Below are 27,907 nucleotides of genomic sequence, written 5' to 3' on the forward strand. Positions count from 1 at the left end.
ACATAATGAACACACACACACACACACACACACAAAGTGTTAAGAATACATGTTAAGAGTAAAAATGTAAATTATATTATCACTTTCCCAAATAGTATAGAGGTGCCTTTAAAAAAAAAGTTCCAGCCGGGCGTGGTGGCGCACGCCTTTAATCCCAGCACTCGGGAGGCAGAGGCAGGCGGATCGCTGTGAGTTCGAGGCCAGCCTGGTCTACAAAGTGAGTCCAGGATGGCCAAGGCTACACAGAGAAACCCTGTCTCGAAAAACCAAAAAAAATAAAAAAAAAAAAGTTCCATATAATCCAACCATCTTACCTCTAGAAATTCATTTGAAAGAAATGATAGTCATGATGAAAAAAATATATGGACATTATGGAAGATGCCTAGGCATCAACAGATGAATAGACAAAAAGTGTACATATATACAATGAAATACCGTATATGGGTGGAACTGAAGGACAGTGTGGTAAATGAGGTAAGATGCACACACAAAAAAGATAAAGTATGATCACATTCATGTGTAAAATCTAAAGAATTAGATATAATAGAGATTTGGGGGTGGGACATGGGAAATATTTAAGTATATTATACACGTATATGGAAATGTTTTTATGACTCCCTGAACTATATGCAATGAATAGATACCAATATAAATAAGAGTAAATAATACTATAGAACCTAGTAACAAAAAAAGGAAATAAAACTAGTTTTGGTTCTTTCTTAGTAAGTATATGAAAGTTTCTAATGATTCCCTTTTTTGTTTCTAAGAATACAAACCAATCATTTGTTGCAGAGACCTGTCTAAAACATTGTCTAGAGTAACAGTTAAATTTGCCACTTTATAGTTTCTAAAACTTTTCCCTCCCTTTTGCTCACTTGCCCACTGACTCATTTCTAATCTTGTCTAATTTGCCTTCACAAACAGTATCTGCCCCTAGGTGCAGTGGTGCATGCCTTTAATCCCAGTACTCGAGATGCAGAGGCAAGCCAACCTGTATTGAGTTAGAGGCCCTCCTGGTCTCCAGAGCAAGTTCCAGGACAGCCAGGGCTACAGAGAACTTCTGTCATTATAAAGAAAAAGATTACAAAAACACTCAGGAAATTGAAAGAGATTTTAAAATGTAAATATGCCTTAAGCATATTGTTAAATGTCCATAACGCACAAAACAATCTGCTTAAATAAAATTCCTAATAACATAATAATAATCTTCATAGGACTAGAAGAAATTGGCAAAATTGTATGAATCCACAAACTCCAAATAATCAAACACATCATCAACAAAAGGACAAAGTATGATTTCAAAATATATTCCAAAGCTACAATAATCAAAACATAGCATTGTCATAAATAAAGGCACACAGAATACAACAGAATTGCAATGAACAAATTTTTTAACCCAAAAACCATAGTAAATAAAAGTAACAGTAAGACAAATTATTATATTAAACTTAAGTTTCTGCACAACAAAAAACTAACTGACAAAAACAACCTACAGCTTGGGAGAAAATATTTAAAAGCTATTCATATGACACAGGATTGATATAGACAGCCTACACGAACATCTAAAAACTCAACAGAAAACAAATAAACACAATGAAAAAAACAACAGAACTAAACAGACCTTTCTGAAAAGATTACAAACACATGGTTAAAATAGATATATAACAAAACTGACAATATCACAAATTATGACTGAAGTGCAAACCAAGTAATCACCTTAGCCCAGTTAGAATGGCTATTATTGAGTCTAGGAGATGACTCAGCAGGTATGGTGCTTACTGCGCAATCCTAATGACCTGAGTTCAACGCCCAAACCCATATTTTTAAAAAGCCAGATGTGATGTGGTGGTACATATCTGTAATCCCACCATTAATTCAGTGAGTCCTCAGAACCCAAGAAAGATGATACACAATGAATTGACCACAGCTATAATCCCAGCACTCTTATGGCAAGACAGAAGGTACAAAGAGAAGAATCCAGGAAAGCAAGCGGGCCAGCTAGCCTAAGAGACTCTTCCATAACAACTTTAATCTATAGTAGAAAGAGCTCCCCGTGTACATCATAGCATCTGAATACTCACACACACTAAACAGATGTAAAAAAATGAGGTGGGAGTGTACTTATCTAGCATGTGAGAGACTCCGAGTTTAATAACAGCAATAAAAATAAAACTGTATCTGTATCAATATACATAGATGGTTTTCCTGTCATTATTCCCTAACCAGTTAAAATAACTATATATCATTTAATTGTAAGAATTATTAGTAATATAAAGGCAATTTTAAGTATATGAAACAAGGTACGTAAGCTATATTCAAATATTATTTGTTTATTTTACTTTAGTTTCTATAATTCTGGTGATTAAATCCAGGGCCTTTCACACACTAGTAAAAATCTCTATCACTAATTTATAACCATAATACCTCTATGTCATACAAGGACTTTGAGCATCCATTAGTTTACGTATCACTGGAGAAGAGTCCCAAAACCAATGCTCTGTGATCCTAAGTGACCAACTGCTGTAGAAGATTAATCATTGACAAGGCTTAGAGTTAGGGTTAGGCAGAAGAAGTGGGCCTATGCCCAGTGTGGTGGTGCAGGCCTTTAATCCCAGCAGTTGGGAAACAGAAGGAGGGGGATCTCAGTGAGTTCTCGGCCAGCCTGGTCAACAAAGCCAGGGCTGCACAAAGAAAATAAGAAAACAAAGATCCCTTGTGGAGATGAAAATTCTTCAACAACAGTAGAGGTAGATATATAAGTGATAAACTGTACAGAAATTTAATTTGCTTACACATATACATAAACATGTACAAGTACAAAGGAAGCCATTTGACATTATCACAGGCAATCTCTTTAGTTTTCCACTAAACTCTCAGTTTACTATACTGATTTCCTTTCCCTCTGGCTACTCCTTCAGCTTCTGCAATTTCAACTCATCAATATCCTACTTAACACTGAAGGCAGTCTAAAATAACTTCCCTTTTCAGAAAGTATATTTTCAAAGAGATAAAGGCGATACACAAGAAGGAGAGGAACTGGCAGTGGCAGTGCTCACCTTTAATGCCAGCACTTGGCAGGTAGAGCTGACTTGAGGCCAGCCTGGTCTACAGAACTAGTTCCAGGACAGCCAGGGCTATACAGAAAAATCCTGACTCAAACAAACATGAAAGAAAGGTTTCCTGATTTTACTTTCCACTTTTTAAAAGCTGCCTATTTGATAACATTACAGAATATACAAGTGCTGGGAGCCTAATTTGCCATAATTTTAACAATAAAAAGACTATATTACATATCTCAATCTTACCTCCATCTGTCAGAAAATTAACACAATTAGCAGAGACCCTGGCTTCTGCTAAATTGACTTCTACTGGGAAGCGCACTAAGACCCAAAGAGTACCTAAGACTATTATTCCACAAAGACCACAGCAGAGCTGCTAGACCACTAACTAGTATATTCATTTTTTATTATAGTAAAAGTAGTTTATATTAAAATTTTTCCCACAGGTATGAGACATTGAGTTGTCAATTACAAAATGTTTCTAGCTCACCTCCCAAAAGATTTTCAACTCAACAGATTAAAAACACCCAAAAATGTCCTCAAAGTAACAAAGTAACAGTAATAAAAATCTTACAGATCTTTTAAAAAGATTTATAAGACTCCATTTTAAAATAGTCAAAAGCTGGGCTGGAGAGTTGGCTCAGCAGTTAAGAGCACTGCCTGGTTTTCCAGAGGATAGGGGTTCAATTCCCAGCACCCACATGGCAGCTCACAACTCTGTGCAGCTGCAGCTCCAGGAAGTCTGACACCCTCACACAAACATAAGTACCGATAAAACACCAATGCATGTGAAATAAAAAATAAATTTTAAAAAGGAAAGAACTTAGGGAACTCACCAATGGTGATTTTACAAAAAAGAGAAAAAAAGAATGCTCAAAAAGTTATTCAGGACTGAAAGAGTCAAACAGTCAGAACTGAAAAGTTAAACAAAATCCCTAAAATTAATCAGACTTGGGAGGACAGGCACAGATAAAGCCAGCTGCAAGGTTTAAAGAAAACATAGCTTTACCCAAGGCTATACAACATTTGTAAAATATCAATAATGAACTCCCCACTCCTTGACTATTACTGTCCTTACCAGTGGTGGGCCCAGACCTAGTTGCTATTTTCATTTACTCCAAGAGAGAAATATCCAACTCCTAAACTGCTTTTGCTTAATAATAACACCCAATCCCTTGATAATTCTCCTATTTCCTAGTTTACCTCAGAAACAGACACCAATCTGGAACTGATCTGGCTTCCTTTACATGCTCCTGAAAATTCTTTAATGTAACCCAAATATTATAGACCTGCCCCATCACTTAAAGACCTTCTATGGTTCTAGGAGCTTATTCCCTTCCCTCTCTGAAGCAAGCCATCTATCTGATCTAACACTTGGTGCTCTTTACTTAGTACCCTTTAAATAGGAAACTGAACATGAGTTACCCTATAGAGTCAGCAGTTTTGAATGACAAAGCTCCTCCCCAAAACAAACCTCTAAGAAAGAAGGACACCTCACTGAATCCTGGTACTTATTCTTTTAGGAAAAGTTTGCATCTGCTGGGAGAGAGTTTATTATCAAATTAGCACCAAAATCACATAAAACAGAAGAGTACGAAGTGGCTAGTGTTCATTTTATTTTTACTTTAATCAGAAAAGAGAACATATTTGCATCCTTTTAACTGTTAAACACAACAGTTTCTATTAATACAAAGAACAGTAATAGACTAAGAAACTGCCCTATCAAACCCCCTGGAAAAGCTGGGGTATGGGTGGGCGCGCACACACACACACACACACACACACACATACACAGGAATCATCACAATCTCCAACCTACCCTAGGCTACAAAGTGTGTCTCTCTCTCAAAAGGTTAAAAGCCAAACAAAACACACACACAAAAAACCCTAGAAACGATAAGCTGCTGCTGTAGTTCAGTGACAGAGCAAGTGTGTAACATGCATAAGGCCCCAAGTCTCATTTAGAGTGTTGGGAAAAAAACAAATTAAAAAAAAAAAACAACAAGAACAAAGAAAACACAAAAGATTCAGCATCAGCTCTACGTGGCAAAAAGTATGAAGCTTGAATAAATGTTTCTGAGAAAAGCTTTAACACGACAAACTAAAATCCATTCAATATGAAAGGTACAAGGAAAAGGAATAAAAATAAATTGGAATGAAATCTGGAAAGTATAGTAAATATATAAAACTACAGAATAATTTCTTTCATGAATTTAATGTTACGATGGATCAAATTATGTCTGTAAAATCTTAATCAGTCGTCCTAAAAGTTTATAGTTTTCAAAGCAGATGCCAATTCCATCCCACAGTTCTCATCTGTAGCAGAAATTAGATAATACTAGTTAGTATAATAGGCTTACTAGTTAATGGCCATAGATTCTATTATTGCTTAGATACTGCCAAGTTACTGCAATAAATAAATAAACTAACCATCATTTCCACTTTTCCTCAGCCTTTTAGTCAGACTCTCTGCAATTTCTTTAATGTACTTTAACTGGGACTATAAATATCTCAGATTGTTTTGTTTCCGTTTTTTAAGACAGGGTCTCTATGTAGGCCTGACCGTCTTAGAACTTCATTGTTTTCCGTTTTTTTTGTGCTTTAGAACTTCATTGTCTTTGTGTGTGTGTGTGTGTGTGTGTGTGTGTGTGTGTGTGTGTGTGTGTGTGTGTCTGTGTGTTTCATTTCGGTTTTCCATGACAGGGTTTCTCTGTGTAACAGACCTAGGTGTCCTCACTCTGTAGACCAGGCTGGCCTCAAACTCAGAGATCCACCTGCCTCTCTGCCTCTTCAGTACTGGGATTAAGGCAAACACCACTACTGTCTGTCTGTCTTGGGAACCTCTAAATCAGTGTTTCCCAACCTTTGGGTCGTGATCCCTTTGGAGGTTGCATAGCAAATAACCTGCATATCTGATATTTACACTATGATTCATAACAGTAGCAAAGAAAATAATTGTATGTTTGAGGGTCACCAAAACATGCAGAACTACATTGACGGGTTGCAGCATTAGGAAAGTTGAGAACCACTGCTCTAAATAGGCCAAGCAGGTCCTGAACTCAGAGCTCCTCCTATCTATGCCTCCTCATTGAAGACCTATCCCAGCACAACCAGCATGCATTTGCATTTTCCTTCTTATCCTCTTAATCCTCCTCTAAACCTTTCAACCTGATTTTGTTATTAAACCCAGAAGTTTTAGAATACTTTTATCCAATTTAGCAAATGTGACACTTGTTTTACAGCTTCCTTTGTTAAACTCTAAAGTTCTATTTCTGTAAGGCACTTACTTAAATGTGTAGTACAAAAATAAATGGACTAAAATATTTTGTACATGTGTATAAGAAAAAAATGTTCAAAATAGAATTAAACAAAAACTATTTTATGTGATGAAAATGAGCATAAAAAACTATTTTTTCAAAGACACTAAAATTTGTATGTTGTCTTTAGGGATGTATATATACATGTCACAACAATTAATGGAAAAATAGGCCATGAGTTTGAAAGAGGGGAAGGAGGTATATGGGAGGGTTGAGGGAGGAAAGGGGGAAATGGTGTAATAATATAATCTCAAAAAATATAAGTTAAAAAAGGTACTAAAATTACTAATCTTAATATGACTGTAATACTGATTCCAAAATGTATGTAAAGGGCTAGAATCTCAGCTGTAGAAACAATGAATTTAAAATGGGTGTTTCAGTTTCCACATGGCAGTAATTATAGTACTTCCATCCATGCAATATTTAGTAAGCACTCAATGTAGCACATAAAAAAGACTGAGGGTATACTTCAGTTGTAATTACTTGCAGGTGTGACAAATATCTCTTCCTCTTCTCCAGATACATAAAAGCAACTGGCTATATGCACAACTGTCTAAGTACAAATAGGAGGACACGTAAATGGAGGGAGCACCCAACAAAAACAAAGTCTGGCAAAAACTGTTCCAAAGACAAGAGATAGGAACTATAGAAAATTAGGGAAGAAGGATAAATATTTTATTTCTGACAGAAACTTAGTCATCAACTCAAGATAGAAACAGTCTAGTTGAAAGTACTTTCTTCAAATCTATATTTATATACTAAAAAGAAGCAGATTTCCCACCTCCAAGTGAGTTGTCATTAACTATGACACATGCAATGGCCAGTAAGTCAAGAAACAATCAATGCTAAATGGAAGCCTGCGTCAACCTGTAAATAATAATTTGATTTTAGAATTAATGCAAGCCTCCTAAGGTGTACACAATGTAAATTAAAGGCATGCTTTGTAAATTACAGCATCTAGCTATAAGTTAATAAGACTGGAGATAAAAGTGAAAAACATTTAAAAATAGAATCTTAATGCATCATGCCTTTGACTCAGCCTAGAAATACAAAAGCATGCATATTTCTTCTTTTAGAACAGTGTCAGTATGTAACTAAATGAGTTAAGTCACACTCTTGCCCTACTAAGGAGAACTGTATGACAATTGTTTTGATATGAAAATGGGAGAATTTCTAAACTTTTTGCCATGATGGATAATAATTACTAGCACTTGTAAGTCACATTGAACTTTTTTAAAATTTATTTTATTTATTGCATATGAGTGCTTTATCTGCAGAAGAGGGTATCAGATTACAGTATAGATGGTTATGAGCCACCATGTGGTTGCTGGGAATTGAACTCAGGACCTCTGGAAGAACAGGTGGCGCTCTTAACCTCTGAGCCATCTCTCCAGCCCCAGTCACGTTGAACTTTTAATATTATTTCTCTAAATACAAACTAGTCCACCAGATCTCTGTTTGCATGAAACTTTAGTTAAGTCTTAACTATCAGTTTCCATAACAAACATTAATCTTTAAAAGGATGAAGAATTAACAACATTTAGTGGTAATAGGTTAAGAATCCAAGCAACACCACAAATATTCCATATGCCCCTGTATTGGGGGTTCTTTTAAATTTCTTCCTGATTTAACCCTGTCACAATGAAAACCCAGTTGGATTACACAAGTATCCAGCTAATGAAATAGCACAACTGGAGTGTAAAAAAAAAATGTAAACCTTATTGCCATCTCTTTTTTAAGATTTCTTTTTATTTTCATGGATGTTTTTCTATATGTATGTTTGTGCTACATAAGTATGCCTGGTACCTATGAAGGCCAGAGAAGGGTGTTGCATCCCTTGCAACTGGAGTTATAATGGCGGTGAACTGTCATGTGGGTGCAGGGAACCAAATCCAGATCTTCTGCAAGAGCACCAAGTACTCTTAAACACTGAGCCATTTCTCCAGCCCCTATAGTCATATTTTGCTCTTTCACTAGAGAAATTTAGAAATGCACACTTGATTAATGTAAACACACACACACACACACACACACACACACACACACACAGTGTTATAATAGTATGAAGAATGTTATCTTGGCATTAACTCTCAAATTCCTTCAACATGCTCCCTCACTTCCTATTTCATTGAATTACTAAGCTTCGTTACTCATTAACTGCATTAGAATAAACAGTGTGGCATGCTTTAGAGTACAGGCGAGATTAGAATTTTTATTTTTTTAAATGTACTTATGTGTATGGGCATTTGTTCTGCTGTGCATGATATTATGGCCTGGTGTCTACACAAGCCTGAAGATGTTGTCAGATCCTCTGGAACTGAAGCTGTCGTGTGGTACTATGAATTGAAGCCGGGTCGTTTTAAAAGAACAAGTACCTTTAACCACCAGTCCTCCAGCAGCCTGGTATACCTACAATCTCAGCACTTAGGAGATGGAAATAAGAGGATCAAGGATTCAAGGTTTCTCAGCACATTTCTAAGTTCTTTATTTTTGTGTGCAGAAAACAGTTCATAGTTTGATCTCTAAAGATCATATACCAATTCTTTGTTTTATTCTTAGAATCTCTTGGAGTATACTTTTATCATATTCTTTTTTGAAAATAAAGCTTTACAGCATTGTTTTGGCAAATCAATGCAATTCTGGCCTTGAGGGCAGAGAGATGTCTCAATGGTCTGAACTGTACTGCATTTGGCAAAAACACTGCTGTAAAACTTTCATTTTAAAAAAAAAAAAAGAATATGGAGCCGGGTGTGGTGGCGCATGCCTTTAAAATCTGCAGCATCACATAAAGCAAGTAATAGTGGAATATAGATGTAATCCCAGCTCATAGGATAGAATGAGAAGAATCATCCCATCAGGAACAGAAGTCATCATCTGGTACATGGTGAGGACATGCCTACTCTAGATTACATGAGACCCTGCATCCAAAAGTACACGCTAATGGTTGGGGCTATAGTCCAATGATAAAATACGTGCACATAAATTACTGATAAAATTCCAAACATAATTAAAATTGGGACATATCCATTTATGAGCTTTTAAAAATCTCTTTAAAGTAGGAAGAGAAGGTAACATCTTCAAATTAATTAAATAAAAACACTTATGAAAGGGAATAGAAGTCATTTAAAAGAAACCTGATGAACCCCAGTAATTGGGAGCTAGACAGGGGGATCACTGCAATTGAAGGCCAGCCTGGTCCCAATAGAAATTTCTAGGTGCAACTGAAGTACATAGCAAGACCCTGCCTGAAAAAAATATCTATAGGCTCAGTGTGGTGCTACACACTTTAGTTCCAACACTTGAAAAACAAAGGTGTACAGGAATGTTAATTAAGAACTCTTGTTCTGGCAAGAGATCACATCCAAATATGTAAGTCTGTGTGATCCAGCAGAAATACAAACACTTCTTGAATCCAGGAGACAGAGGCAAACAGATCCGAGTTCTAGGCTAGCCTGGTATAAAGCAAATATCAGGTAAGAAAAAAGGCTTAGGTCCAGGAATGGTGGTACATGCCTTTAATTCCAAACGAAGGTAAAATCAGTGTGTAGAAGGAAGCACCCATGTTTAAAAGTGGTGCCTAATTGAGTGGCAGAAAAGGTAAAGAATCAGAGAAGATTTGACAAACTTAAGAGGAGACATTTTTTTTTTTTTTTTTTTTTTTGGCCAGGACAGTGATAGAGAGATGGGTTGCAGAGAGAGAGAGAACTCAGGCAAAGATGGAACGAGCCAGAAAATGAGAAGAAACCAGAAGATTAAAGTAGACTGCTGAGTTATTTTAAAGCCAAGCAGAGCAATTCCAGGCCAAGAGAGAAGCCAGATAAAATAAGTCAGCTGGGAGGAAGAGTTTGAGCCATAACAGCTGAGTTGAACCAGCCAGCACAGAGCTCAAAAAGAACAAGTAGGGTGAGCTTATTAAGCAGTAAGTCTCAGAGGTTGAAAACGTTTAAGCCTAGGTTAGATTGTATGGAGGCTACTAGAAGCTTCCAGGATTAGGGCTAGGATACCAAACAGAGACAGTAATCCTCCAAGACAACAATTGAAATAGGCAAATAAAAAGATACTTTTTCAAAAAGCCAGATTGATTTTTGTTTAGTTCAAGGTCAAGAATATGACAGGGTAATAAAGACAAGACAAACTTGGTCTAGATAATGACCACCCAGCCTATATAATGACTAGGCCAGCCAGATCTACACTGTGAGACTTTGGAGGGGGGACCGATCCACAGAAAAAGGTAAATTCTGTGTGCTTCAATTCAAACAGCATTCTAAATAAAGCAAAGATATAATCACAGAAGAAAGGATTAGTCATTTTCTGGGGTTGTGAGACAAGTATTGACAAAGTGCTAGAAATAGTGTAGCCTTCATTATCCTAGAAGTTACACTAATGTACACATTAGTTAAAACTCAGTATACTGGACAGTTTAAAAGGGAGAATTTTATTCTGCATCACTATGGCTTAGTATGCTGTACTTTAAAAATAGCTAGGCCTTGTACCAAAGTCCTCTGATCCCAGCTACGTAGGAAGCTGAGGCAGGAAGAAACAGCAAACTAAAGCCCAGCCAAGCTTGGAGCCAAACACTGTCTCAAAATCAAAATATTAAAAAGATAGCTTCAGACATAGTCATTGATAGAGAGCTAACCTAACACATAGGAGGCCCTATCTCCATCCTCATATCAGAAAATAAATAGAAGATAGATGATTTATTGATAGATAAACAGATGCTGAATCTTACTATAGCTACACCTTAATCACAGCACTAGGGATGCAGAAGGCAGGCAGATCTCTGTGAATCCAAGGTCAGCTAGGTGTACAGACAGTTCCACTACAGTCAGGGCTAGGTAGGGTACTGACACACACCTTTAATCTTGGCACTTGGGAGGCAGAGGCAAACAGGTCTCTTGAGTTCTAGGCCAGCCTGGTCTATAAAGTGAGTCCAGGCCAGCCAGGGCTGTTAGACAAATGCTGCCGGGGGTGGGGGATGGGAAGCAATACCACTAATTATCTTTTTCAGCTCAGAAAGTGTATTTGAAGTATGATCATATCTGACCATGAATATGATACAGTTATAGAAACAAGACAGGAAGAAAACCAAACTATCTTTGGACAATTATTTAACTTCTCTGGATTTTGTTAGGGTTTCTATGCTGCACACAGGGGAATTATAACCTACCTTCCCAGATTGTTCCTTAGCAAGGTTTAGAATCTTTTCTTCCTTCCTTCCTTCCTTCCTTCCTTCCTTCCTTCCTTCCTTCTTTCTCTTTGAGTCAGTCTCACTATATAGCCCTGGCTAATCTGGAACTCAGGAGATCCTTCTGGCCTTGACTTTAAGACACTGGCCTTGACTCTGCCCTGGGAGCACTAAGCTAGCACTACCACACCACCCGGCCTGTTTCCTTTCTTTAATCTATCCTCCAAGGTCTAATTACAAAATAAATAACCACCATTAGGTAAAGCAAAATATACGTTACATATACTGACTAGATTTACAGTTTTCAATTTTTTCTTGTGTTGTTTAGACAAAACTGCGTCCCATAGTCACTAGATTAATGGTCACGTTTTTCTCTGGTTCTCAGATTGGGTTTTGTGTAAGAATGGTTATCTGTAAAACACTAATTTCAAACTATGCTGAGATGGGTGTGGTGAGACAAGCCTGGAATCTCAACACTTCAGAAGTAAAGGGAGAAAGATGGAAGGGACATAGTGATCTCAAGGCCAGCCTTGGTTACACAGCCAATTTGAGAACAGCCTATCCCAAGAAACCAAAAATTAGCCAGGCATGGTGGCATACGCCTTCAATCCCAGCACTCGAGAGGCAGAGGCAAGTGGGTTGCTTTGAGTTCAAGGCCAGCCTGGTCTACACAGCAAGTCCAGGACAGGCAAAATAACATAGAGAAACCCCTGTCTCGAAAAACCAAAGGAAAAAAGAAAAGAAACCAAAAATTGAACTGAATTAATGAAGGAGCTACAGAGCAATCTTCTGCACAATGAGAAAATTTTCTGAATTTAAAAATGTTTTGAGATAGGATCTGTCTCTGTAGACTTGGAACTTGATATACAAACCAGGGTGGCCTTGAACTCCAGGAGATCCTCCTGTCTCTGCCTCCTGAGAGCTGAAAATCTTTGTGTTATTTCATTTTCTCAAAGGGCCTAGGCAGGCCTCACACTTGCTAAGAAACCAAAGATGACCTAGAGCTCCTGTTCCTCCTCCTCCTCCTGGAACTTTCTGAATGGGGGGGGGGGGATTGCAGATGCTTGGATTAGAGGGATGAATTATCACACCTGTTTTTGCAATCACAAATTTAAAAGATCTGACAGTCATCTTTGCTTCCTTAGTCGAATCTGACTTTTTATTGTGCTCTGACTTCTAAGTCTCTTAATCTTAGCTCACATAGCTAAATCTCTTAAATTTAATTCTCTTAACCTTGACTAGTATGTTCTATGTGAAAAAATGACTGAATTGTGTCTAAGCTCCTCCCCAAACACAGGGCAGATCTTCACATTTTAAAAAACAGCAAAGTACCTAGCAGAAGTTCATGGGACTATACTCAGGAATAACAGGAGATGCATAGCATGGTGTACCACATTTATAATCTCAACATTCAAGCTGGGGAAGGACCACAGTGAGTTTAAGGATAACCTGGGCCACAAAGGGGGATTATTTCTCAAAAATTGAAGCAACATAGCAAAGCAAAATCAGTGTCGGGTCTGTGGCTTGGAGGGAAAACCCTTGCCTACTGTATATGAAGCACTACAATCCATCAATATCACAAAAAGAAGGAAAAAATGTGAGCCTATTATGATACATGCCAGTAATTCCAGCACTAGGAAAGCTAAAGAAAGAAGATGGTAAACTGAAGGCTGGCCTGGGCTAGACAGTAAGATCTTGTCTCAAAAAAAAAAAAAAAAGGAAATACAAACCTAGACTTGGTGGTGCCTGATGATAATCCATCACCTGAGAAGCAGAGGCAGGTGGATTTTGTGAGTTGAAACCAATCAGGTCTACATAGAGAGTTTCAGAACACCTATCAAAGCTATATAGTAAGAATCTGTTATAAAATAAAAAGGCTTCTTAACAAGAGGATACCAGCAAGAATAAGGGAGGGCAAATGGAGCTAGAACAGTAGAGGAGGAGAAAGAATTTGAAAGTATAATAATACCATGCACATATGAAAATGACAAAATTTAACTCATTACGTGGCTAAACTTCTTTTTGGATCTTCAAGACAGAACTCTATGTAGCCCTGGATGTCTTGGAAAATGTTCTGTAGACCAGGCTGGCCTCAAACTCACAGAGCTTCGTCTGCCTCTGCCTCCTGAGTGCTGGGATTAAAGGTGTGTGCTGCCACCACTGGCTAAACTTCTAACTTAAAAAGTCAAAGCCTTGCATGGTGTCACACACCTTTGATCCTAGCACTCTGAAGGTAGAGGCAGGCAGATCTCTGTGTGCTACATATATACCTTTGAATGTAAATAAATTCATGAGGAAAAAAACTTTCCTCAATTTGATTCAATAAATTATGAATAAAAAATTCTGGTACATATGAAATATCTCTGACAAACTGGAAACTATAGCATTAGCAACACAAATCCAATAAGACCTTACCAAGCAACATCTAGGCGATGAAAATGTTCTATTAGCAATGCACTCCTAAGTATCCAATTCATCTATGTTTAATCAATGATACTGTCTAACTATCTTATTTTTATTTTTTGATTTTTCTAAACAGGGTTTCTCTGTGTAACCTTGGCTGGCCTGGACTCACTTTGTAGATGAAGCTGGCCTAGAATTCAGAGTGAATCACCTTGCCTCTGCTTCCCTGAGTGCTGGGATTAAAGGCGTGAGCCACCCTGCCTGGTCCATCTAATTATCTTTTAAAATAATCTCTACCCTCAATTTGTTTAACCTCTGGGGGTTAGTAAGTTCTATTATTCCTTTTTGAAAAAGTATTCATCAACCAGGCATAGTAGCATATGTCTGTAATTCCAGTATTTGGGAGGTAGAAACAAATGATTATCATGAAGTCATCCTGGACATAAGACCTTGGTTTATGTCATAGGGGAGGGGAGTAAGGGGAAAATGGAGAGAGGGAGGAATGGGAGGATACAAGGGATGGGATAACCATTGAGATGTAATATGAATAAATTAATAAAACTAAATTAAATTTTTAAAAAAGACCTTAGCTAAAAAAGCCAACAAGCCAACAACCTGGGCAAGGTAGTGCATGCCTTTATTCCAGCACTTGGAAGGAAGAGGCAGGCAGATCTCTAGGAGGCCAGCCAGAGATACACAAAGAGACTTCACCTCAAACTATTTATTTTTAAAAAGCCATCATGAAAAAGTGTTCTTATCTTCTGATTCAAAGTTCCAATTTTAGGGCACTAGGAACGACAGAAAGCAGAATGACATTCTAGAACTCTGGTGTTATAAGTACTTTGTAAAAGCTAGACCTAATCAAAATGGTTTCACACTTAGATTTACCAGCTTGGTAGCTATTGGTAACTAGTAATTCTGCAAAAATGGTTGGGCCAGAAATGTTCCAAGAATAGCTTGTTGGCTTTTTTAGCCAAGATCTAGGTATCGTGACATTTTGTATTAAAAAATAGATTCAGGTATAGTGGTTCATGGCTGTAGTACCAGGCTCAAGAGACAAGTGAGGGGACTGCCTGGGTACACAGTGACTTCCAATAAACTACAGGAAACAGCAAGGCAGTGTCACAAAAAAAAAAAAAAAAATAAATAGAAAGATGACTGATATAAAATACATAACATCATTATAAACTTGGCAAAGAAATATAAACAGAACATCCATTTGTTTCCTTCTGAAAGCTGTCTTTAAACAGTTCCCTGTAAAATTTTGTGGAAATGCAATGCAGAGACATGGAAATAGAAAACCATATGGCTTCAACTCCTTGTGCTATATGCTCAAAAATGTTCTGAGGCAGCATTTGTGAAGGGAAAACAGAAGTGATCAGTTCAAGATCACCCTCTGCTACAGTGAATTGGAGGCCAGCCTAAACTCTATGAGATCCTGTAAACTTTCTGCTAAAAAAGAAATGAAGTAGGCAAAATAGGTCATGAGGATTAAATTTGCTTTAAGTACAAAATGACTTTAAAAATACAGCCCCGAGGCCCATGAGGTGGCTTGGTATGCAAATACCTGCTGACCTGAGTTTGATCACTGATAAACAGACGGTAGAAGAAAATCCAAAGTCTGCAAGTTGTATTCTGACCTCCACACTTGAGCAGTTGCATGTACACACACACACACACACACACACACACACGGTTGCAAGTGCATGAGCGCGCGCGCCCTCTCCCCACAGACTAAATAAATAAAATGTAATTTTAAAAATATATGGTCCCATTAAGAAAGTTTGTGAGGCTAAAGAAATAACTCAGTGGTTAGGGGTGCTTGCTTTTCTGGAGGACCCAAGTTCATTTCCCCAGCACCTACAGTGGGTGGCTCCCAACTGCTTGTAGCTCCTCCTGAGCAGGATCCAACACTCTCTTAGGGCCTGCTAAGGCCCCTGCAGGCATACAGTATACACATATGCACACACACCGCGAGTGAGCGCGCGCACGCACGCACGCGCACACACACGTGCAGACGCAGACGCAGACACACATACATAAAAATCAATCTTCACAAAATTAATTCTAAGAATGTAAACAGCGAGTTTATATTTCAAATTCAATCACAGTGCCTACATTTGGCCATCAAACAAGTCCAAGAATGAATAAAGAATATGCTTATAACTTGCATGGTATTACTTACCCACATTTGGAGGTTTCACATAATTTACAGGTAGTTCTGGAGGTCTGCCTCTGTGTAGAGCTGCAAAAGCAGACCCATTCCATAGTGTACTCTTACAGTCTGTATAAAAAGACCAAAGGTTAGTCAAAGAAAAAAACAACAGTTTTCAAGTACTTGACACAAAAGGACCTGATTTTACATCTTTAGAAATTCACCTGTAGCCTGGTAGTGGTGATGCCTACCTTTAATCCCAGCACTCACAAGGCAGAGGCAGGTGGATCTTTGTGAGTTCGAGGCTAGCCTGGTCTATAAAGTCCAGGACTGTCAAGGCTACACAAAGAAACCCTGCCCCCCACCCAAAAAAAAAAAAAAAAAAAAAGAAAGAAAGAAAAATTTACTTGTAAATCAGGCACACACCTTTAGTCCCAGCACTCAGGGAGGCAGAGGCAAGATGATCTGTGCGTTTGAAGCCAGTGTGGTCTACAAAATGAGTCTAGGACACTCAGAGAAACCCTTTCTTGAAAAACCAAAAAAAAAAAAAAAAAAAAAAAGAAGAAGAAGAAGAAGAAGAAAAGAAGAAAAAAATTCACTTGTACTCATAGAAAACTTAAAATCAGCAAGTTAAAAAAACAAAAGAAGCCTTTAATCCCAGCACTCAGGAGGCAGAGGCAGGCGGATCGCTGTGAGTTCGAGGCCAACCTGGTCTACAAAGTAAGTCCAGGATGGCCAAGGCTACACAGAGAAACCCTGTCTCGAAAAAACCAAAAAAAAAAAAAAAAAAAAGAAAAAAGAAATTAGTATTTTTGAAAGTATATAAATATTCATTGGAAACTACAGTGCTCTCTGAGTCTTCCTCTGTAAAATGATTAAATATCTGAAAAATCTTACCTTTGGCATCTCGTAACAGAGACTGCCGACCAACACCTAGTAATGTCTGTACCCCAGGAACGCTCTGAGGGATCTCCTTGTCTAATAAAGGACCAATCCTCTCACAGATTTTAAGGAGGTAGTCTGGAGGAATGTGTGCATTGGCTGCCACCTAAAAGGCATAAATAGAGCACAGTGAAAAATAGACTTAAGTTTAAAGGTACTGACTTATTCCATCAAAGAGCAATGTGTTTTAAAATGTGAAATCAAGAAAATTAAAATTGCCAGGTGACGGTGGTACATGCCTTTAATCTTAGCACTAGAGAGGCAGAGGCAGATGGATCTCTGTGAGTTCAAGGCCAGTCTGGACTACAAAACGAGTTCTATGACAGACAGGGCTACACAGAGAGACCCTGTCTTTAAAAATCAAAAAATGGGGATTGGGGAATTAAAATTTACATATTTAATTAATACTAATTTTCAGAAACAGACACAACAGGGCTGAAAAGATGCTCAGCACATACTATACATTTAGATGGCCCAAGTTTACGTCTCACATCAGGTAGCTTACAAAGGCCTGTAAAACCAGAAAACCTAATACCTCTGTCCTTCAGGCATGTACATAGACAGACAGACAGACAGACAGACAGACACACACACACACACACACACACACACACAGAGAGAGAGAGAGAGAGAGAGAGAGAGAGAGAGAACAAGAGCTAAAAATAATACGTCTCAAAAAAAGAAGCAGACACAAACATGGCATATTTAAATGCCGTCATTGTATTCACAAGCCTCTATTCTACAGGACTTTATTAAATCATTATAATTTAATTTTATATGAGATGTGGTATAAAACAGAAAACATGATCACGCTTAAAAAAAAAAAGAAAAAAACTAAGTGATAAGTAAGCTCTCTGGCTCCATTTATTCAGCCCTGACTATTAAGGGGTTGGGAAAGAGTGAAACAGAACCACACAGATCTCTGTTTGAGTCCAGGACAGCTAAGGAGACATAGTGAGATCCTGTCTCAAAGAAAAGAGAAGAATCTGAAGCACTAGAGCTCAGGCAGGTAGCACATGCCTAAAATCTCAGGACTTGGGAGGCTGAAGCAAGTGAATTACCAGAAGTTTAAAACCAGCAAAAGCACACTACACTGAGTTGCAGGCTAGCCTGAGCTACAGGCCAGCCTGAACTACACAGCAAGACGTTTTCTCAAGATCTAGATTCTATACCAACTAGCTACTCAGCACGTTCCCTTAGTACCAATAGTACACGTGTTTACACTAAAGCAGAATTGTTTTCCCCATACAAAGTCAGTTTCTTGGAAAAGGATAATCCCACCCATGTCCTTATACAAACCATACAATGGATAACCAAGTCCTGAAGTCCCACTTTCTCGTAAATAAGTCTGTTTTTTTGTTTTTTTAATGTTATTTCTTTCTCTTTTCTTCTTTTCTTTTTTTTTTTTTTTTCTGTTTTGGTTTTTCAACACAGGGGTTCTCTGTGGAGCCTTGGCCATTCGGGAAATCACTATGTCAACCAGGCTGTCCTGGAACTCAGAGATCTGTCTTCTCTGCTTCCTGTATGGTGGGATTAAAGGTGGGCACCACTACAGCCCCGATAAAAATTTAATTTCTACATACAAGGAAACAGAGAGAAGAATCAGCTAATAAAAACTGAAACTGTGTCCTGCTTATTAAACTGAGCTAATGCTCAAATCCTTGATGTATTTAATAAATTCCTAATTATTAAAACAGTGAAAAGAGGAAGCCGGTGTATTAAATTCCTTGGCTAAAGAGTATCCATGTTCTCATCTTGACAAAGGTCCTAAAATCCAATGGTGGCCTAAATACCAATTTCTCTATGTGCTACAACAAAGTATATATCAGTAGGTACGTAGATAAACTAGATATTATATACCCTCATAAAGGGCACACATCAATATTCCAGAACAAGCCAGGGGCTGGAGAAATGGCTATGTTGGAGAGATGCTCAGCAGTTCAAAGTATTGCCAGAGGACCTGGGTTCAATTCCCCACACCCACCCGGCAGCTCACAATCATCTGTAACTCCAGTTCCAAAGGACTCAACACCCTCTTCTGGCCTTCTCATGTACCATGTGCTGTACTGACAAGTATGCAGAGAAAACACACATACACATAAAATAAAAAACTCAAAAAGAACAAGCATGCATGGTAGCTTATATGTGTAGTCCCAGCACACAGGAACCAGAAGCATTAGGGTTACCATAAATTCAAGGCCATCTTGGGCTACATGTACAGCCAGACCCTGTCTCAATACAACAACAGAAGTCAAGACTAGCAATATAATACAAAGGGATATTTTTGTAAATCATGCTTAATATTCATTATGAGAGGATAGAGGTATGGTTTGTTTCTTGCCCTATTCCTACCACTTAGAAAAAGTGCCCAGCATGAATTATGGCGAGATAAATACTGAATAAATCAGCCAATGAATAAATGGGCAAGGATATTTGTAAAGTTTAATGAAAATCAATATTATAAGTACTCCTAGAAGACTTCATATTCTCACAGTGATTTTTGTTTTATTAGTATACCAAAATTAAAGAATTAAAATATATCTTTTTAAAATTCTAGGAAGATAAGCAAATATATTAATATTTAGAAGTTTTTGTTTGCCAATTAATTGTTTCCTTATTTGTTCAGATTGCCTTCAAACTTCATGGCAATGCCCTTGCCTCAGCCTCCAGAATGCTGAGACAACAGGTATATACTATCACACCCAGTATTTCCGGCCAATTGTTTTTGTAAGCTATTGTCAAAATTCATTGTACTCTAGGTAGAGTCGAGGCAATGGTCACTTGCTCAGAAATAACAGTAATCATGTTTCAGGTTTGTATTTAGAAAGTTTAGCTTTAAGATTGGGTGAAAGGTCAAGGAAATACTTTGTATTTTTATTCATATCTTCAGTTTTTTAAAGAGCAAATATAATATAAAGAGCTATAGTTCATTAAAATATGCAAGCAATGTTAGGTGATTCAATCTAAAAAATATTTTTACCTATAAGAACTGATATCCTAAAGTTCTAGTGCATAATATTTACCATTCAATCCACTCATTTAATAAGTATGCATCATGCAAATATATACAGTATCAAAAGGAAAAAAGCTCATGGCACTGTCTATTTACATACATACAAACTACGCGATTCCGCGCTCCCAACAACAAACTGAGCTCCTTATAGAAAGTAAATGTTATATGGGAGAATCTGCACAGAGTAGTTAGTTGATGTCTGTCTTGGCAAATATTTTTTGGCCCTTGACCAACTCAACAGTTTTTGTACTTGCAATAAAACCTCAAATAACTACCCTAGAGGTGCAATATACCCTATATCACACAATCTCCTTCCCCAACCCACCCCCCTCAAAAAGATTCCACTGCCAATGGCAGTCGCCGTGGAGACAACAAACTAGTAAATAGAAATAAATCAAAACTCCAAGTGTCAGGGGTTACATGACAAGAAGCAAAACTAGCTGGGTGGCGGCTCATAACTTTAATCCCAATACTTGGGAGGAAGAGGCAGGTGGATCTCTGAGTTTGAAGCCACCAAATTCCAGGACAGTCAAGGCTACACAGAGAAATCCTGTCTTAAAAAACAATCAAAAAGAAGCAAAAATAAAGTTATCTATTTTCCCCCAGAGTAAAGAGCTATGGCTAATGAAAAAGTATTCTGTAACCTTTTAGATTTACTTAAAAGCCAAGATTAAATCATAAAGTCAAATCGTAAATGTTTTGGCAACTTTGTAAAAACAAAAATGATGTTCAGATAATTATTCAAAAACTGTGAGTGGATACAAAGGGGGGGGGCAGTTGTGCAGAAACAGGAAGAGTAGTAGGTCTTTCTCTAGTCAGAACACTTTTTTCTTTCTTTTCCTTTTATCTTCATTTTTTTTTTTCCAGACAGGGTTTCTGTTTAACAGCCCTGGCTGTCCTGGAGCCTGCTTCTTAGATTAGATCTGCTGGCCTCCTTGGTGCTGGGATTAAAGGTGCGCCACCATGTCTGGAGACTCAGCAGTCTTCAGCAGGGTGGTCAACTAGGAGTACAGACTCCCTAAAACTCTCCTTTGTGATTAGTAGCCTTTCTTTCTTTTTCTGCTGGTTTAAAGATTGCCTCAGGAAACAGATCCTCTTAGGTTCAAGAATCTCACAGTTTACACCACTTCAAGAAGTGCTAATGAAGGTGGCTGGGTGTGGTGGAGCCATCTGTAATTCCAGCTGGAAGCAGAGGCAGGCAGATCCTGGTGATTTCCAGGCCAGTGTGGTCTCCAGAGCCAGTTCCAGCACAGTCAGGGCAACAATGAAACACTGCCTAAAAACAACAAAGAAAAAGGAGGGGGAGGGCAAGGAAGACAGCTTAAAGGCCTACATAAATGTCTAGAAAGTAGAGGATACTAGAAGCTGCTCAGTGGAGAAGGACAATAGGACAATGAAGGGAGTAAACTAAGCATTAGCTAACAGATTAAATAAACTCTCTCTCTCTCTCTCTCTCTCTCTCTCTCTCTCTCTCTCTCTCTCTCTCTCTCTGTGTGTGTGTGTGTGTGTGTGTGTACAAATGTACATGACACTTTTAATTGCTATTTGTTACCAAAAGGATTCCTAAGCAATCAGCAAACAATTGTAAAACAGAAGCACACAAATTATACTGGTCATAGGAAACACATGACAAAGAGGATTTGACCCAGGTTGGGAAGATGGCTCAGAGGGTAATGTGCTTGCAACACAATCATGAGGACCTCAGCTGGGGTCATCAACACCCATGTAAATACCTGTGCAAGGCAACATAGACTTGTAATCCTAGCCTTGAGGAGATAGACACAGGAGGATACTGGGCTTTGCTGACCAGCTAGTGTTGCTGAATTAAAACAGTAGATTCAGTGAGAGATATTGTCTCCAAAAATAAGGGGTATGCAGTGGATATTAGCAATCTATTTTGCTTACATGCATGAAATGATCAAAAGAAATAAAAGATTCTATTAAAAATAATAAGGAATGCTAAGAGTGGGAGAAATAGTCTTTCCCAGGGAAGAGCACACCAACTGATTATCCAAAAACAAATGGTCAGTCCTGAAATTATACATACAATTAACATACAGACTGAGCATGTTATATTTAAGGATATATGTATATCCGGATACATATATTCATGTAACAACAATTAATGAAAAATGACATCACGAATTTGAAAGAAGAACAAGAATGAGCATATGGTAGGGTTCAGAGGGAAAAAAGGGAAGAGGGAATGATGTAGTTATATTATTAATTAAATTTTTTTAATTACTCTAGTGCTTATTAAAAGGCTTATTTTAAGTACAAAGCAACTGTGGAAGATAACCCCTGTCAACCTCTGGCCTCCACATGCACAAAAAACACACCTAATTCATATACTCACATGCACAGTCACACGCTTCTCCAGAAAAATTTTAATCACTGAATGCGTGTTGCCTACAGCCAAACTTAGGTAAATGTTAAACTTTGCTTCAGTAAGCAACAATGGATAAGTTACTCTAGTAAGTCAGCAATGGCAACCATAGCTTCCAGAGACTGTCTGCTCTGCCTTAGTATCAGTTAATGTTACAACAGTGCACCGCATTGCCTTTGAGGCACATGGTTTGGGTTTCACATGCTTCATTCTATTCTTCCTAACTATGACTGTGTGTCACAGAGCAGTTTTTAAATCACAAGTGTTTAAATTACTTCCATATTTATACAGTCAACAACTATGCTACCAGGACTCAAAAAATTAGTCTGCTATGTCAGTAGCCCATTTAAGCTATTGTTAGCAATTAGGCAAAAGCTGGGCAAGGTAAAAAAAAAAGAATATAGGTATGTGTGGAATGCTAATATATAGTTTTAAAGCAGTTGTTATGAATCAAATGACAACATGAAAACACTCTTAATAGGGCTAGGCTGTGGCTCAGTCATAGTGCTTGCTTTCTATGCATGATGTGCATGGTTCAATCCTCAATACTTCCAAAAAAGGTTTTTTCTTTCTTTCTTTTTTTTTTTTTTCTTTTTCAGTTTTTAAAGACAGGGTTTCTCTGGGTAGCCTTGGCTGTAGACTAGGCCTCGGATTACAGGTGTGTGCCACTGCGGCCACCTGCCTAAAGAAGTTTTAGAAGTCTGAATATATTGTACAAAGATGAAAACTCTTGGAATGATAACAATTCTCTTCATAAGTGTATGTATTCTTTTTAAAGACAATAATGATCATATAATCTCTTGTGATCATATTAACTTTGACAAATTTACTTTAATATTGCCTAGTATATTTTGTATATTAAAAAAGGGTAATATAACCTATACTATTCCAATTAGTACATTCAATACCATGGATTAAAAATACCAACAAAGAACACAGAAAAAGAATAAGAAAAGGACATAATATAAAAACGTAATGTGAAAAAGCAAGGGTACATCAATATATATTCAAGCAATAAAAAATGTCCTACATATAAAAGGCCTTGGAATGTAATTTATGAATAAACTACTCAGTTCTTCCCTTTCCCTCTCCCACTCCCCCATCCCCATGCGTGTGTGGGTGCGTGTGTGTGTGTGTGTGTGTGTGTGTGTGTGTGCGCGCGTGTGTGTGTATAAGAAAATGTAGACTGGCACATGCCTGCCTGGAAACCTGGGGAAGAAGTAATGTGAGTTTGAATCTACCAGAGTATCACAAGTTCTACACAGAAAATCACAAATTCAATGCCAGCCCTAGCTAAATTATAAAACTTTGTATAACAATACCAACCCAATAAATAAATAAGTGTCATTGAGATGGATCAAACCTATAACCCCAGCCAGCATTTCTAAGGTTGAAGCACGAGGTTGCTTTGAACTTGAAGCAAGCCTGGACTACATAATTAGCTCCAGGTTAGCCTACCCAATAGTATGTAGCCCTGTCTCAAACATGCTAACAAAACAAATATATGAAAGAATAAAATCAAGTCCATATAAGTAGATAAGAATATTAACAATGATTTTAAAAGTAACTATTAAGGGTTAAGTAAGCCTTACTACTAATAAAAAAGTCTATTTAAATCAACTCAAGACTATTATTATATATTAAAACCATTTTAAATGATTTTAAAACTATAAAAGTTCACACTGTCACTAGATGTTGTTAGCATTATATATAGAAGTACAGGCTTCTAGAGAGTGACCTTCAGTATATGACAAAGCTACAAAACTGAGCCACTTTGACCTTATTCATAAATCCACTCTAGAGAAAAAAGTCCAGGGGACTCTTGAAGAAGGCAATACCAAAAGACCATCTAATTATGCAAAAACATTAGCAAAAAGGGGGAAGAATTAAAGGCAATTCATAGTATCTAAAATACAACTAAGTGTTTTTCTTGCCATTACAATATGCCCATTCAAATAACACAAGGCACGCAAATGTACTGTCAGAAAACTATAAAGCAGAAAATGGACACTGATTATAATTATATAAAAAGCTGCCTTTACAGATTATGAAAAGGACTAGTAAACTGGCTTTTAAATTGTGTGGTGAGATATCAAGTTAGTTTTAAAAATAGAGCTTTCCTTTTAAGTTTCCTTTTGCTATTTCCTCAAATATGATCTACGTGCACTCACACATACATAAACTGGAAATGGTTTAAAAAATTGCTCATATACACAGAAGTAAAACTTTTTTCCAACATGTATCAGTACTTACGTACTAAAACATATATTAATACTTTGGTTTTTGTCTTCTGAAGTACAAGTAGAACTTATATCTAACAACAACAACAACAAAAAATTCTGACTGAAAATTAATAGTAACAGGTATTCAAAAATAATTTGTAATTATAACCATTAACAGTACTAGTGGTAGCATTCACCCCTATTACAATTATACTATTTTTGGATCTGCAAAACATTAGGGAAAAAGTCATAGTTTCTTTAATAATTAACATGTCTCTATTCTTGTAATATAATTATCAAAATGAATACCACAACATTTAAATGTTTTCTTTCAAGTAATTTTTAAATAATTTTCTTTTTGTTTATTTTACTACCCTTAACTTTTTTTCTCCACTTTATGGGACTTTCCTCATTTGGATCTTATTTGGAAGAAAGATAGCTGAATTTAATTTTATTATCACTCCTTTTATTATGATACAATTCTATATCTGTGACTAGCAGAAGAATCCTTTTAAAACTATAATGGATAACCTTTTTGTCTCAGTGTAGAACAGGAGGTGCACTTACATTAGGAATTATATTTGCAGGAGAAAAGACAGTCAATCCAAGACCTTTGGTCCTTAACTAAAGTATATTCTTTATTAAATGCCCTTTGTTGTCTTCTAATCCTGAAATCCTGTTCACCTATTCCTAAAAGGTCATACTCCATAGTTTTTATTTAGTAAAAATGTATTTGTAAAAATGCACTTTGCTGATGAATTAATGTGCTATTTTCTAAGATTGTAAATAATATACAACAATATTTTTATTAAGTAGTCGATTATCTAAAGACAGCAAATCTTGGAATTCACTCAGTAGTCCTTAGTATTTTTATTTGTATCATTTTCCTCAGTTACAAGTCAGCTTCCCTTCTGAGTTCTTTCTCCTCTCCCCTTTAAAAAGAAAAAAAGAAAGAAAGAAAAAGGGGGAGAGGGGGAGAGAGAGGAGAGGAGGAAGTGAGGAGGAGAGAGAGAGAGGGAGAGAGAGAGAGAGCGAGGAGGAGAGAGAGAGAGAGAGAGAGAGCGAGAGAGAGGAGCAGAGGAGAGGAGGAGAGAGAGGAGAGAGAGAGAGGGAGAGTGAGAGTGAGGGTGGAGGAGGAGAGAGGAGAGAGAGAGGAGAGAGAGAGCGGGGAGAGAAGCGAGAGGAGAGAGAGAGAAAGAAAAAAAAAACCACCCAAGCCTGGCCTCAGTTCCCGTATTTCAAGCCAGGACCAACCAGAAACCAGTTTTCTTCCACTAATCCGGAACTCTGGGCTGTTACCAACGCTGTCATTGGCCAGCGTCAGTCCTTGGTACGTGCCCCAAGATAACCCCCTGGTTTCTGTCCCTTCTCCCCCTACAATGGGCCTTCTCCGATGTTTGTAACACAGTCATAATCCACAACACAGCACCTCTGATAACCAACTCACATTCTTCAAAGTTTTGGGGTGAAAATAAGCAAGGCTGGAAGAGGGCAAGGTACCCTTTCCCACACGCTGGGAGGGGGAAGGGGCAGTCGTTCGAACACCAAACAGCAGGCTCCGGGAGACGGGAGGGCTGAAGGGTCAGGGGCGGGTTGGGGGCACAAGGTGGGGAGGGAGTGGAGAAAGAGTTGGGCTAAGTTTAAATGAAAAGTTTACTAACCAGATCCTCGAAGCTTCTTCGGTGTTCTTTCCCCTCCCAGTCTAAGCGGCGCGGAATCAGCTGGGGGCCGGAGGAAAAGAAAAGGGGGGTGAAGGAAAAGCCTCTGCTCCCCATCAGTAGCACCCAGCCTGGAGCTCAGTCCTAGACCCTTTAGCGTTTTCATTTCTCCAGTCCCAACAGCTATAGCCACCTTGCCGGGGGTTGGGGGTGGGGGGCAGGCCAAAGGGAAGGAAATCCTGAAACAACACCTCCCGCAGAAATAAAAGGCAACGAGTTAAGACCCCTGCGTTGTCCGCCCCTTCTTAGGAAAGAACCCTGCTCACCCCAAGTGACAACAGCCTGGAGTGTCCAGCTTGAAGGCTCCCTCCGGGCCCCTGCCCTCGGCCCCTGCCCTACCTTACCCTTTCTCTAGTGTCTCCTCAGCCCTCCCCACCGCTTCCCAGAGGGGGTCCATACCTGATGCTCCTCGAGCTCTTGCACTAGCACCTGAGGAAGAGGGAAACACGGATGTGAGGAGCAGACTGGGGCGCCAACCCGTTCCTCCCTCCCCACTTCCAACACAGCCACTGACTGTAGGACTAACCGAGGCCGGCCTTTCCCTCACCTTCCACTGCACTGCTCACCCGGTGCCTCAATTTCCCCATTGGGACCATTCCCCAACACTCCCAGATATCGTTTTCCCTCTCACCTGAGCGGATTTGTTACAGGGTCCGGACTGCAAGAACCTAGCGATCAGGTAATACAGCTCTAAAGAAGGGGTGGGGGTGGGGGGAGACGTAGAAAAAGAGGCAAGGAAGAGAGATACAAGCTTTTAAAAAAAAATTCTGACAGCAGTCGCGCAAAGCCCCCATCCCTCTAGCCCCCGGCTCAGCTACCCACCGGCTTCAATCTGGGTAGGTGCCGCCGCCATCCTTTTCCCAAGGGGGTTTGGGGGCTTCGCTCGGGAGCGCTGGCGGGGGCGGGTGGGGGCGCTGCCTCTATTGTGGTGAAGCCCCCATGCTTGGGAGTCCCGCCGCTTCCGCCGCACTCCTCGTCCCAGTTTCGGTCTCTCTCGGATTCATCGCATCACGTTTCGACCCATAGATATTCTAGCCCAAGAGCCCGGGAGGCGGAGGAGGAAGGAGAGAGCAAGAGAAGGAGAGGGAGGAGCCGAAGTCGCGGAGGGGTGGGCGGGGGAAAGGGGGTGGAGCCATGGAAGGGGGGAAAGGGGAGGGAGCTGCTTGCAGAGCTCCAGGCTCGCCGCCAGAGGCACTAAGAAGGCAGCCTAGCTTCAGCCGCCTAAGCCGGACGGAGGTTGCCTAGCTACTGCCCTGGCAAGAAGGAAGAGGTGCTAAATGCTGGCAGACGCTCTGGCAACCTTTGTAAAACTCTGTGGTGGAGTTGGTGACCAGGAGCTCCAGAGTTGCTAACCCTTCCTGTAAGGGCGTTCGGACTCTTTCCGGCACGAGGGATCCTTTCTCCTGGCATGATCACGAGAAACTTGCGAGGGACTGACTTAACTTAGCTTACCTTACGTCGCCAAAAGGGTTTGGTTTGTTTTTTCTTTCCCTACCGCAAGAAA

At 38.8% G+C, this 27,907-nt stretch overlaps 1 protein-coding gene across 1 annotated transcript in view; it reads right to left on the bottom strand.

Moving 5' to 3' along the window:
- Brwd3 (bromodomain and WD repeat domain containing 3) overlaps window positions 1-27,471 on the bottom strand; it is a 92,528-nt gene extending 65,057 nt beyond the window's left edge. Inside the window, exons 1-6 of the mRNA XM_051141811.1 lie at window positions 27,226-27,471; window positions 27,035-27,093; window positions 26,803-26,832; window positions 26,347-26,406; window positions 17,020-17,170; window positions 16,153-16,251 (exon numbers count right to left, since the gene is read on the bottom strand). Of these exons, the coding sequence (XP_050997768.1) occupies window positions 16,153-16,251; window positions 17,020-17,170; window positions 26,347-26,406; window positions 26,803-26,832; window positions 27,035-27,093; window positions 27,226-27,256 (430 nt within the window). The 5' untranslated portion in view covers window positions 27,257-27,471. The remainder of the gene's footprint in view (window positions 1-16,152; window positions 16,252-17,019; window positions 17,171-26,346; window positions 26,407-26,802; window positions 26,833-27,034; window positions 27,094-27,225) is intronic.
- Window positions 27,472-27,907: the final 436 nt, after the last annotated feature.

This window comes from Acomys russatus, chromosome X, assembly GCF_903995435.1.
Source record: "Acomys russatus chromosome X, mAcoRus1.1, whole genome shotgun sequence".
NCBI classification, from domain to species: Eukaryota; Metazoa; Chordata; class Mammalia; order Rodentia; family Muridae; genus Acomys; species Acomys russatus.